Genomic DNA, 13,799 nt, shown 5'->3' with positions numbered 1-13,799 from the left:
AAGAAAGTAAAAAGAGTTCTGAGCACAGCACAGCATCACAGTGACTAAGAATGGCAGGAGATCTGGTGTCTTGGGTGTGGAGCTCAGCTGGTGGACAGGAACAAGACAGACAGACACGCTCATCTCCATACACAAGGGCCTCTGTACCATAATTCCAGAGTCAGCTTGCCCTTTTACATGCAAGATGAAAATCACCTAATAGTATTTATAGTAGAGTATTTATATAGTAGAATATTTTTACTATAATATCGTATCAAAAAGCCTATATTAGGAATATAGTCACAGTGGAGATGACTTAAGATTCTATTTACACAAAGGACACTCAAGCCTAAATCCTCATTTCAGCTGAAAATCTCAAATAAATAGCCAGCATATTTTTATTTTTTATGTGTAATAAGAACAGCACAAATGATATGATATGCCTTATAGCCATTAGCCTGTAGATCTTAGAATCGACACAGTTTATGTCAAGGGTGTAATCTGGGGAGAAAGGCCAATGCAGAGCACCATGGAAGAGAGAAGTCAGTAACTGGAAGTTTCCAAATGCCATCAGGGAGAGACTGGCATCATGGAAGTCACAATCATCCAGGAAAACAGCCAGGAATGACACCATTTTGGAAGCCATTCACTCAACAGAGAAGACATGGCTTTGTGAATATGGGGTCACCTCATCATGCCTTCTTGAGAACCACAGAGATGCAAAGGGTCCTACTACTTTAGAGGACAAGCGCACAGAGCTTGGGGGGATCCATGTAGAGTGAGCAGAAGCAAATCTGGACTGTGTCTGGGGAGGCAGTCCCTCAGCTCTCAGGGTTGCTATTCTGATACACCCTGAGAATGGCCTCCATTAACCACAGCCAGGGTCTTGTGCTCCTGGCATACCCAGCAAGGACATGTGGGGCTGCTCAGGGTCCACTGGGGATTACCTGTCCTTACAAAGCTCAAGGGTAAGAGAACCACAGAAACACACTGTGTAGATGAGAAATTAAAACCCTTGTGCACTGTTGGTGGGAATGCAAAATGGTGCAGCCCTCAAGGAAAAGAGTTTGGAGCTTCCTCAAAAACTTAAATTGAATCACCATATCCAGCAATTACACTTCTGGGGATATGTCCAAAAAACTTCAAAGCAGGATCTCCAAGAGACAGGTGCACACCCATGTTCAATGCAGTATTATTCATATTATCCAAGAGGTAGAAGCTACTCAAGGGGTCACTGATGGATGAAGGGATATCTCATTCCATTCAGACTGGTAGAACAAAACACCATAGACTGGGTGTCTTCTAAACGACAGAAAATTACCACTCACAGTTATGGAGGCTGGAAGTATGGGGATGATGTGCCAACATGACCAGTGAGGACCCTTTTCTGGGCCACACACGTTCACTGCATCCTCACAGGGCAGAAGGGGGTAGGCATGTGTCCAAGCCTCTTTGATAAGGCATCATCTGCTTCTAGAGGATTCCATTCCCATGACCTAAGCACCTCCCAAAGGTCCCACCTGCTAATACCATCATCACCATTGGGGGTTTGGGTTAGAGCAGTGACTTCAGGTGGGACACAAACATTCAGATCGTCACAACAGATGAAGAAAAGATGGTGTATCAGAACAATGGGATATTATGCAGCCATTACAAGGAAAGACCTGTCCTGCATTGTAATGTGGATGAACCCCAAAGACCTTATGCTGAGTGAAGCAAGCCAGCCACAGCTAGACTCGTGCTATAGGATTCCACTTACATGAAGCACCTGAAGCAGTCAGAGTCCTAGACACAGTTACTAAAATGTGGTTTCTGAGGGCTTGGGAGAGGAGGAAGGGGAACTTGGTGTTCAGTGTGTTCAGACCTCCTTCCATTTTACAAGATGAGAAACCTTTAGAGATGTGTTGCTCAACAACATGAATATACTTAATATATAAACTTAATATAATTATCTTCAGTAATTATACTTAACTAAACACCTAAAACCCATTAAAATAGTAAATTTAATGTTATGTGCTTTTTTCCACAATAGAAATTAACTTTTATATTTTTAAGCCCTTTCAACACCAGTATTTAATTGAATAGCAATATATACATGTAGTTTAAAAATAACAATTATTGTGTATTTTTAGCTCCCAGCCCCTTCCACAGAGTGAGAAATGCTATTACTAATTTGTTGTGTGTCTTTCCAGAATTACTGCATGTGCACACATGCATGCGTATGTGCACGTTCATCTCCGGGACTTCGGATGGGGGCACAGTGTGTGCATCACTTCTCCTCATTTTAAAACAGCATTTCCTAAAACTTGTTATCAATAAATAGACTCACTTCCCTCTTTTCAAAGAAAGGCATTTTACGCAATATTGCACTGTAGCATGCTTTATCTCTGCACTCATCAGCAGCAGAGAACCGGACTGTGAGGATGTGACGACTGTCCTCACAGGTGTATTCTGTGCCGCTCATGTGTCCCTGTGGTATTCGTTCCCAGGAGTGGAGTTTCTACTCGGTGTAGACAGTGTACTGAGGGGACTTAAGGTGAGGATCCTTCTGGACTGTCATCTTTAGAGATACGTGGCAGGTGTCTGGGACCCCCTTTACTTAATTTTACGGAAATTGCCTTCCAAGGGATTGTGAGAGTGAACAACTTTTCATGCATTTATAAAACTCTCTGTTTCATTTTGTTTACAGCCTATTTCTATCTTTACCCAATTCTTTTCAAGATTATTTATTTACCAGAGAGAGAGAGAGAGAGAGAGAGAGAGCCAAAGCATGGAGAGCAACAGGCAGAACAGGCAGAGCAGGCAAAGGGAGAAGCAGGCTCCCCACGGAGCAAGGAGCCCTGTGTGTGACTGGATCCCAGGACCCTGGGATCATGACCTGAGCTGAAGGAAGATGCTTAACCAACCGAGCCACCCAGGCGTCCCTATCTTTATCCAGTTTTTAATTTTTTTAAAGATTTTATTTATTTATTTGAGAGAGAAAGATAAAGTACACAAGCAGGGGCTAGGGCAGAGGGAGAGGCAGGCTCCTTACTGAGCAGGATCCTGATTTGGGACTAGATCCCAGGACCCTGAGATCATGACATGAGCTGAAGGCAGATGCTTCATGACTGAGCCACCCAGGTGTCCCTCTTTACCCATTTTTAAATGATTTTTTAAATCATACTTATTTATTTACAAGAATGTTTTATAAATGAAGAAAACTTGCTTTCTGTCATATATATTTAAATTTTCCCCAATTTATGTTTGGTGTCTTCTCACAGCAATTTTTTTTCCCCACATCATTTTTAAATTAATCTGATTTATCAATTTTTTTTTGTAGCATCTGGGTTTCCCATTTTCCTTAGCATGCTCTTTCCAATAAGCCATACAAAACATTTTCTAATTGCATCTAGCCCTTTCTCTGTGGCTGACTTATTTTAAATTGTATCTATTTAAGGTATAAAATAGGGATCCAACTTTATTTTTTTTTCCAGGTTGTCCCAGTATCATCTATTGAATAATCCATTTTCCATCACTAATTTGAAATGCCACATTTATTTTTTGCTAATTCTGTAAATATATTTATTAACGAACCCTATTATGTTTCTTCACTAATTTTTGCATTAATATGCTAATATAAACAATATTAATATTAAATAGTTTCAAATAGCTACATTTAAGCTTTGTAAGGCATTTTACTAACTTAATAGGAATAATTCCCTTTAATACTATTCTTTTTACCAATTGCTGTGGCTACTTCTGCATGCAAACATTTTAAAATAAAAGAAAGACCTCATTTTAGGGTCACCTGGATGGCTCAGTGGTTAAGCATCTGCCTTCAGCTCAGGTCATGATCCCAGGGTCCTGGGATTGAGGCCTGCATCGGGCTCCCTGCTCGATGGGAAGCCTGCTCTCCCTCTCCCTATCCCCCTGCTTGTTGTGTTCCCTCTGTCACTGTCTCTCTCTCTCTCTCTCTCTCTCTGTCAAATAAATAAAATAGAAAGAAAGATGGAAGGAAGGAAGGAAGGAAGGAAGGGAGAAGGGAGGAAGGGAGGAAGGAAGACAGCCTTCATTTTATTTTATTTCAGGGTTAGTTAAGGATGAGCATATATCATACATCATTACACTATCAAGTCTTGATACCCAAGGACAAGGATTAATCTCACTTTTCTTTGATGCCCTTTAATGGTGCTTTAAGTATTTTTTTGGAGCATTTCTTGTCAATTTTGATTGTGATTCTATTATAAATGAAGTCCATGGTTCCTTTATCATTTAATTAGTTACTTATAGGCACAAAGAAAAATTAATTTTGGAAATGACTTTCATGAAGAGATACATCGCTGAGTTATTTTGTTATTTTTTTATTTCCCAGGAGATTTTCTATGGTTCTCCAAGAACATACAATGATAATTTATCTTCATTTCTAATTTTTATGCCTCTTATATTATTTCCCTCTCTATCTGAATGTACTTCATAACTTGAGAATGTAAGTTTAGAGACTTAGAAAGGAGGGCTTAATAAGTTCATCTTTTTAAAAAGATTTTATTTATTTATTTGAGAGACAGAGATCACAAGTGGACAGAGAGGCAAGCAGAGAGAGAGGAAGGGAATCAGGCTCTCTGCTGAGCAGGGAGCCCGATGCAGGGCTCGATCCCAGGACCCTGGGATCATGACCTGAGCTGAAGGCAGAGGCTTTAATCCACTGAGCCACCCAGGCGCCCCATCACGTTCATCTTTTAAGGTCACGTGGGATAAGTGCTTTTAAAAAGCCCTTCAAATTCTCAAAAGTAAAGGAAATCCCAGATTGATTATCTCTCACACAAGTTCTAAAATAATACAGATGTAGAAGTTTAAAACTTAATCTGGAGATGAACAAACAATAAAGGGAAAGACTACTTTTTACCTAAGTAAGATGACCCATTATGAAGGTAAGTCACCCATAAGACCTCATGACAGAAACGTGAAAAACACTGGTCTTCTTCACATTGCCATGTTAATCCTGTTTCCTGCATAACACTGCTCAGTAAATGATACTGTAACAACTAGGCAGCCATCTGGAAAAATCCATGAGCACAGATCCCCACCTCATGCCTTAGACAGATACAAAATGGTCTAAACCAGGGATCAAGAAACCTGTAGCCCAGAGACAAATGCAACTGGTGCATGTTTTTCTAAATAAAGTTTTATTAGCACATAGCCATGCTCGTTCACTTACACAATGCCTGTGGCTGCTTTCACACAAGGGTGGAGCTACAACAGAGACTGTATGGTCTACAACACTGAAAATATTTGTTATCTGCCCCTTTACAGAACAAGCTAGCAGACCCCCGGGACACACCAGCAGTCCTCTCAGTGTGAGAAATCTGAACGTATTTAGAGGACCTCCAGCTTCTCAACTGATGCCCCAACAGTACTGGCTGGAAATTTGAGGATTGCTAATCAGAAATTCTCGCCATCTGGGAGTTTTAAGACCAGCTACATTAACATTTTTTTAAATACTAAAAATCTGTCATCCTCTTTTGCAAAATACTATTATTTATTTCATTGCTGCCTTTGTCTATACAAATTTACAAAATGTACTCTGCATCAAAGGCGGAAAACTGTTCTAACTGTAGGTGGCCACAATTTCTGCAACTTGCAGAGATACCGTACATATACAGAATGCATAAGTATACACCACACTTGCGCATTCTGTATATTTACAGTATCTGCAACTTGTAGAAAGTATAGAGTTGACGGTCCCTCCATCTGAGACCAACTGTTGTTACCACATCCTCTGAAGCTCCACTGCCTGAGTTTTAAGGGGCTGGGAGGAATCTCCAGGAGACTCTGCTGAAGATTCCCTGAGCTTCCCTGCCTTCTGCCTCCCTGAGACTCAGCTCAATGACGTTTCCATTCAATGACTGTGCTACTGCAGAAACTTTTCTGTAAGAACTTAATTTTTTTATTGTTCACTTTTCTTGCTTAACACAAAAAGGATTTTTTTATTTTTGTTTTTGTGCTCTTTCAAGGAACTTTAAAAAATCATACTTTTAATGAAGTAGGTACAAAAGATAGAGAAACAAGCCAGAGACCCTGACTCTAGAGCCAGTGTGAAATAGTCATGAGATGAATGAGTGGAGTGAAAGAGAGTAGTGAGCGAAACATGAGAGAGTGGTATGTGAGACACGAGAGAGTAGTGTGCGGGACACGAGAGTAGTATGAGAGACGTGAGAGGAGTGAGCGAGAATGCACAGAGCGTCCAAGAAATTTCAGTATAGAGTGAAGGTTTTCGGGTTGGGGAAGATTGCCATTGACAGAGAAGGTAGGAAGGTAGGAAGGGAGGGAGGTAAGGAGGGAGGGATGGAAGGAAAAGGACAGTTTTCCAGGATGGAATCCAGCATTTATCTGCTGTTACTGAGACCTGCATTTAAGGGCACACGGGAGACCGCCTTAGACTCAATAGGCATCACCCTTGTACAATTTTGTGGGGAAGAAGTGTTAAACTTCTCACTCTCATATTTGGCACCAAAAGCCTCCTACTGCATAAGCCACATCCCACGGGTGGTTAAGGTTTCCATATCGTTAACAACTCATCTGGTTGAGGCCTATTTGAGAACAGCAACTTTCCCTTAATGCAACCCAACAGCCCTTTATCGAGAAAGCATAATAGGCCTGGGCCTCCCTGGAGATCAGTCCCTGACCTAATGGCCCTCAGAGCCCAGGAAGGGAAGAAACATGTAGAAAATCCAATCGCCATCCACAATGGTTAAGCGCCATCCACACAGAAGGGTAGAGGGGGCTGCCATGGTGATCGATGCACTGTAGGTAAGCAGCAGTACAGTTAAGCGGGAGATACCCATGTCCCCACAAGGCTGAGTACAAGGAAGTGACCGATAATGGAATTGTCAAGTGCTGCTCCGATTCTGCTATAAGCCAACTGGTCTCAAAGCCGCACTTGGACCTGGTGAGTCTGGCATTGGCCCAGACCCCAGTCTGACCTTGCAGACCCTGCAACTGCCTGCGCAAGGTGGGACTTGGTTCGGTCGGGTCATCAACTGAATAGTAAATGTGTGCACCCAGACCTGAAATAAACTGGCATGGACTTAGTGACTGAACTCCCAGGGGCTGCGTCCAGTGAATTTCCCTTCGGCTTCCAGCCAAGCTGCCTACTCAGCAGAGTGCCTACTTCCTCACACACACACACTTCCTTATTTCTGATTCAAGTTGTTCTTATTATGATTGGACACGGTTCTTATACCTCTTTATTCTAAAATCATGTACGAGTCTCATGATTTTTCTACTTACACCAAGTAACCATGATTCATTTAAATCTGAATTCAATATTTTGGGATTTTTTCCTGGTGATGCCATGTTTCAAAAATATCCTGAACCACAAACACACATGTGCCTGTGACCTGGACTTCACAAGCAAATATTTTCCTGTAGGCGCACCAACCCCCTCCCTCAAACACACGAACCAGTGCAGAAGTAACTGACAGCCTCATCCCATCTGCGTTTCTCCCAGCATTTTCCTGTCATTTCTTCTACCTTAAACCTTTGGAGTCACCTCTGCCACTTTTGGAGAGCACTACGAGGTTGTCCTCTCTTTCCACATAATGTTACTTAGCCTTGCTAATCAGTCAACACTTTCTGCTTGGTTCAGGTTGTAAATTATCCAAAGTAGAACAAAGTTTCAAATTCTTTGCTATTTCTCTTTTATTTTCACCCGAGGACCTACTGATACACATTTTCTCAAGGCAAAAGACATCTGTTTAACAGAACTATTATACTACATCCTATGTTTATTTCAGATAATTTCTTTTGTTGTTGTTGTTGTTTTGTTTTCTCCAAATCGATTCACCAGTCTATCCTTAGACTAAGCCTTTCTCATGCAAACATCCTGCAGAGAAAGAAAACGCCACTTAAATTCTAAGTTGTCAGTATGTTCTGGTTAATAGCCCAGTCTTGAATTCCCAAGAGATACATAATCTTTGAACTTGAGTTCCAATGAGTTAAGAAAAAAGCCCTAATTGATGCAAAATATACAGGTTCAGGAAATAATCTACTTCTCAAAGATAGTACTAACTTTAAGTATTTGGTCGTTGTTGATAGAAGCAATGAGAAGATACTCTGGGCTTTGTTCCACTAGGTTGGTGACTACTGGGGAGAAAGAGAGTGTCCTGCAGCCAAAGGACAATGGAGTGAGGGTCCTAAGGTCCCATTAAAGGGAGGAGCACGTGCTCAGGGTAACAGGTGCCCGGGACAAGCTGCGTCCTCGGTCAGGTTGTAATCTCCTGCAATCCAGGCAGCTAAGGTCACTAAAGGAGCAGAACCACCTCTCCCACAGATGGGACATGGGTCTTTTCAGTCCGCACTTCTGAGATCCTCTGGGAATCTTGTTAAAATGCAGATCTGCTGGCTGTCTGGGTGGCTCAGTGGGTTAAGCCTCTGCCTTTGGCTCAGATCATGATCTCAGGGTCCTGGGATTGAGCCCTGAGTCAGGGTGTCTGCTCAGCAGGAAGCCTGCTTCCCCCTCTCTGTCTGCCTGCCTCTCTGTCTACTTGTGATGTCTGTCAAATACATAAATAAAATATTTTTTAAAAATGCAGATCTGGGATCCAGGAGGCCAGGATGGGGGTTGAAACTCCATTATCTCTGTCAGGAGCCCAGGTGATGCTGATGGACGGTGGGCCTCCTGTTGAGTTGTAAGGCCCATGGTCATCCAGGTTTTCTCTCTTGCAGAGAAGGGGAGAACAGGAGTAGAAAGACGCAATGTACAGGCAGAGGAAAGCAGATAGATATAAAAAAAAGCAAAGGATCATAAAGAGAGATGAAGACTAGGAGATTGGAAAAGATGGACCTCCCAGCATCCCTCCCTTTTTAGTCCACAGCAGCCCATTAGGGTGGCTAAAATGTCCTTATGTGGATCTGCCCACAGCCCAGGACCCTTGGTGCCTAGTGTGGGGCAGGTGGAACCACCCTGTGGCAAGGACTCTTCCAACAACCACAGACGGGAGTTCTCAGATGGCCCCTCTGCAGGAGCCAGACAAGTCCAAGCGCTTCCCCAGGCTTCCAAACCCATCCATCTGCACTGGGAAAAACATGCCAGTAGTTGACCTAGGGAAGGCGGGGGGCAGGCCTCCCTCTTGGGTACAGCTGAGCCCGAGACCACCTGAATCTTCCTCTTCACAGTGGTTGGACTCCTAAATCACCTAGACCGATTCAAATCTCAAGGCTGGTGCAGTCTCAAGACCCTAATAATGCAAGTGGCTCACTGTGCCTAATGTTTGTGCAAACAGCTCATTTACACTCAGTACCCGTCGTCCTGGTCAGAGTCTTGCAAGGAGGGAGCCTGTGTGACCGGCCTCCAATAAATGTCCAGGCTGATGAGTCTCTAATGAGCTTCCATGGTTGACAAAACTTGGTGAGGACAGCTCTCACTTGTTCTGGAGGGAACTCAGCAAGTACTGTATGTCTCCGCTTGGAGAGGACTCCTGGAGGCTCATGCCTGGTTTCCTGCGGACTTCATCCCATCTATCTTTTTCCTTTACTCCTCTCGCTTTGTACCCTGGATACATCATAGTTTTATGACTATGCGTTGGTCCTGTGAAACCCCCCACTGAATCATAAAACCTGAAAAGGATCCCAGGGATCTCCAGACATACAGGAGGGGAAAAAATGCAGCTCAGCCAACAGCTTACCCAGAGGACCCAGCCAGGCTTCAGACCTACAGAAATCATGACCTAACAGCTCTTTCTTGTATTAGGCTACTGAAAGCCTGGCCGCTTTTTACAGGAGTAGCACAAAACCAGGAAAATGACAGTATCTCTTCTGCTAATAAAGAGGGTAAATATCTCAAGGAAAGTTTTTAGAATCTTAAATTCACTCTCAAATTAATGGCAGTGAAGCACAGATTAAAAACCAGCACCAGCACATGAAAAAATGTTCATCATCACTAGCCATTAGGGGGATTCAAATTAAAACCACACTGAGATATCACCTTACACCAGTTAGAATGGCCAAAATTAGCAAGACAGGAAACAACATGTGTTGAAGAGGATGTGGAGAAAGGGGAGCCCCCTCTTCCACTGTTGGTGGGAATGCAAGTTGGTGCAGCCACTTTGGAGAACAGTGTGGAGATTCCTCAAGAAATTAAAAATAGAGCTTCTCTATGACCCTGCAATTGCACTACTGGGTATTTACTCCAAAGATACAGATGTTGTGAAAAGAAGGGCCATCTGTACCCCAATGTTTATAGCAGCAATGGCCATGATCGCCAAACTGTGGAAAGAACCAAAATGCCCTTCAATGGACGAATGGATAAGGAAGATGTGGTCCATATACACTATGGAGTATCATTAGAAAGGATGAATACCCAACTTTTGTAGCAATATGGACGGGACTGGAAGAGATTATGCTGAGTGAAATCAGTCAAGCAGAGAGAGTCAATTATCATATGGTTTCACTTATTTGTGGAGCATAACAAATAACATGGAGGACATGGGGAGATGGAGAGGAGAAGGGAGTTGAGGGAAATTGGAAGGGGAGGTGAACCATGAGAGACTATGGACTCTGGAAAACAATCTGAGGGTTTTGAAGGGGCGAGGGGGGGTGGGAGGTTGGGGGAACCAGGTGGTGGGTATTAGGGAGGGCACAGTTTGCATGGAACACTGGGTGTGGTGCATAAACAATGAGTACTGTTACGCTGAAAAGAAATTTAAAAACAAAACAAAACAAAACGAAAAAATAGCACCTGAAGAATGGGAAGGGCCTCCAGGAAGGTACGTGCTTTTGGGTTAAGAGCAGGTCCTCTGTGTGAGAGGGGCCAGAGAGCAGCCAAATCTGCCCAATCATCTTCAAGAGACTGTGGGTAAAATCTTAATTATCGCTCGTGGGACTTACTGCAGCCAGAGCCGGCTGTATTTGCAGTCTGGGGCTAAGACAGCACCACTTGTGTTGTGGGGATGGCTGAAGGACGTACCAGGAAGAGCACCTTTCCTAGAGGAGACCAAAGTGCAGAAGGGATTCCTGCCCTGGAGAGCTTCAAGAAGACCTGAGCCGAGACAAGGCCTCAAAGCGGGCAGAGCAGGGAGCTCAGGAGAAGCATCCTACCTCAAGGGAAAGTAGATTCCACCCATGCACTCATCCAGCAAACATTTACCAAGGCAGGTCTCTGTGAGTGAGCTCCCCAGGTGTGGGAGGGAGGCCACCACACCAGTCATGACCATGCGACGGCCAGTGAGACCGAGGAGTCCAAGCATCCATCCTCACCTGCTTGGTCTAGGGTCAGTAACACCACTATCCTTGGCCCTTACTCCCCTGGGCTCCTTGAAACAAGGTGCCACATGGTGAGGCTTGGGTTTGGGTCCCCCCAAAAGCGCTTAACTAAAAAACCGGAATGGTCACAATGTTGCATCCATGTATTGGGGTGGGATGGGGGTAAAAATATGAACCTTTGTTAATACAACCAAGAATAAGCATGCATTAGCGATCCATTACCTGATTTCGAAAAACAAGATCTAATTTGGAACAAATGCTCTCTATATAGGAAAATGCTTCCTTAACTTTTAACTGTTATTCATTCTTAATTAATGTTGGTCTTAGCCCTGATTTGGACCTGGCATTCCTAGAATTAGCTCAATGTTGAGATGTACTTCCGATTACACACTTGGCAACTGCTTGTTTGGGGTATTAAAGTCAGCTGCTCCCCTATACACAAATTCTCACCTATTTTGTTCTTTTATCCAGTGTTAGACAACTGACTAGTTCTTCCTAATTCAATTTAAATCAACATCTATTGATGAACTAGAAAGAGGTCCAGAGATAAAAAATTAAATAGGCCATAATCTATGAAGTTATACTAAGTAAAAGAATTCTAAGGGAGTTCAACTGAGGCCAATTTGTTACCCAACTAGTATTATAATTTTGTTGCTTGTTAGTGTTACAGATACACTAACAAGCTACCACCTAATAAGTAATGGCTTTTTCACTGATACTTCCCCTCTTACCATGACAACACAATTTTTTTAAGACTAACCGAAATATCCTTACCTAAATTAAATGGAACCTAAACTGTACATTTTTTATTGTGGGTAAATTGTCCTAATATAAAATTCACCCGTTCAGCCACTTGTAAGCATGCCATTGTGTAACACGAACAATCACACGGTTGGGCAACCATCACTGTCATGCATCCCTAGAACTTTCTCATCTTCTAAATTGAAGTTGTCCCCATTAAACAGTAATTCTCTATTCCTCCCTTCCCTTAGCCCCTGACAACCATCTAAAGTGTATTTTTTTAAAGATTTATTTATTTATGAGACAGAGTGTGTGGGAACAGGGAAGAGGGGAGAGCAGAATGAGAGGGAGAGAGAGAATCTCAAGCAGACTCCCCACTGAGCACGGAGCCAACAGAGAGCTCGATCCCAGGACCCTGAGATCACAACCTGAGTCAAAATCAACAGTGGGAAGCTCAACCAACTGAGCCACCCAGGTACCCCAAGTATGTTTTTAATAATAAGAAGAAAGTAATTCTTTCTCTACCTGAGAAATCTTCTTGAGGCCACAGCCCTGCCCCTGTTGCCCCAATGGCCAACAGCAACACAGCAGACGCTTATCCCACTCTATCTTCAGAGCTCCTCCCTCAGAGCACCCTATGATCTGAAGACTTAAAACTCTGCATATCTGATAAAGTCCATAGGTTTTAATATTCAGAAGGTCAGGTGAGTGAAATTTAATTCTTCTCAAAGGAGCACGGGTATGGAATCAGAAGCAGAAAGCACGTCCCTGGTGTAAGAGAGTTTAAGTCATTGTGACTCCAAAGAGTCACGGAGATCTACCCCCCATGAATGACAAGGGGCCACACAAGAGCCCAGGTTCCTGCTGGAGCCAGACATGTGTCCCTCAACATGCCGTCATCCAAATAGAGACTGCCCATGACGTGTGTGTCAGTGTCTGGAGACTTTCAGAAATCTCTCTTAACCGGAGGACTTGGAAGAATGAATTTACTTGGCTGAACAACTGACACCGACTCCCGGGCTCTGGGAGGGAAACTACACTAGGCTGCACATGATCTCACCCCTTCGATTGTACACTATGTCCAGGAACAACGGGGAGATGTTTTCAGTGTTTCACTGCAGCACAGGGCTGTTTGACTTGGCACATAGATCATACAGGGCCACACACATCTTATATTCACTTGGAAACACGCTCAAGCACTTCGGGGGGCTCTGTCTCTGTGCTCAGTCTGACAGATCCGCAGCAACAGGAAGTGATGGCACAATCATACCAAGAGATGGCTCTCAGGAAGGAACATACCGAGATGCTTTCTTCTCGCCGGTACTGCTTCCAGTTCCTCCCGCTGTCACTGAACATGAGGATGTAGCTGCTCACCCAGTCGGAGCTCCCGTACCCTCCTTGCGTGGCCACAGCTGTTACCTCCATTCTCTCTCCAAGGTTGACCTGCAGCCACTGGTATTTATCTGACACAAGTGGAGACCAGCCACCGGCCCCTTGAGGGGAAACAGAAGCAGGAGAAAATAGTAAAGGGAAAGAAATCATTAAGACCTACATTATCCTTTGAAAAAAGAGATCATAAATAAAACTTACGAAAATAATCAAAGTTCCAAATTCTAGAACGTATAACCCCCCCATGATCACAACAGACACACACGCACTTAAAACCATGGGTTAAGTAAAGAGACGAATCCTACATTCCTCATGAATTGCTCTGATTTCTCGGTCATAACCCTGACTCTCGGGTGTCCAGCGGTCCCAGGCAACAGGTGGCTGACCAAACACCAGGTCACCGCATTCCTGCTTGAGACTAGTGTCTCCACCGGCCTGTATGTATGACA

At 43.5% G+C, this 13,799-nt stretch overlaps 1 protein-coding gene across 1 annotated transcript in view; it reads right to left on the bottom strand.

Annotated features, from left to right (window-relative positions):
- LOC122900664 (contactin-associated protein-like 3B) overlaps positions 1–13,404 on the bottom strand; it is a 61,687-nt gene extending 48,283 nt beyond the window's left edge. The window contains exon 1 of the mRNA XM_044239492.1: positions 13,261–13,404. Coding sequence (XP_044095427.1) covers positions 13,261–13,386 — 126 coding nt within the window. The 5' untranslated portion in view covers positions 13,387–13,404. The remainder of the gene's footprint in view (positions 1–13,260) is intronic.
- Positions 13,405–13,799: the final 395 nt, after the last annotated feature.

The sequence above is a fragment of the Neovison vison genome, chromosome 2 (assembly GCF_020171115.1).
Source record: "Neovison vison isolate M4711 chromosome 2, ASM_NN_V1, whole genome shotgun sequence".
NCBI lineage: Eukaryota > Metazoa > Chordata > Mammalia > Carnivora > Mustelidae > Neogale > Neogale vison.
This window is presented reverse-complemented; position numbering and strand designations above follow the sequence as displayed.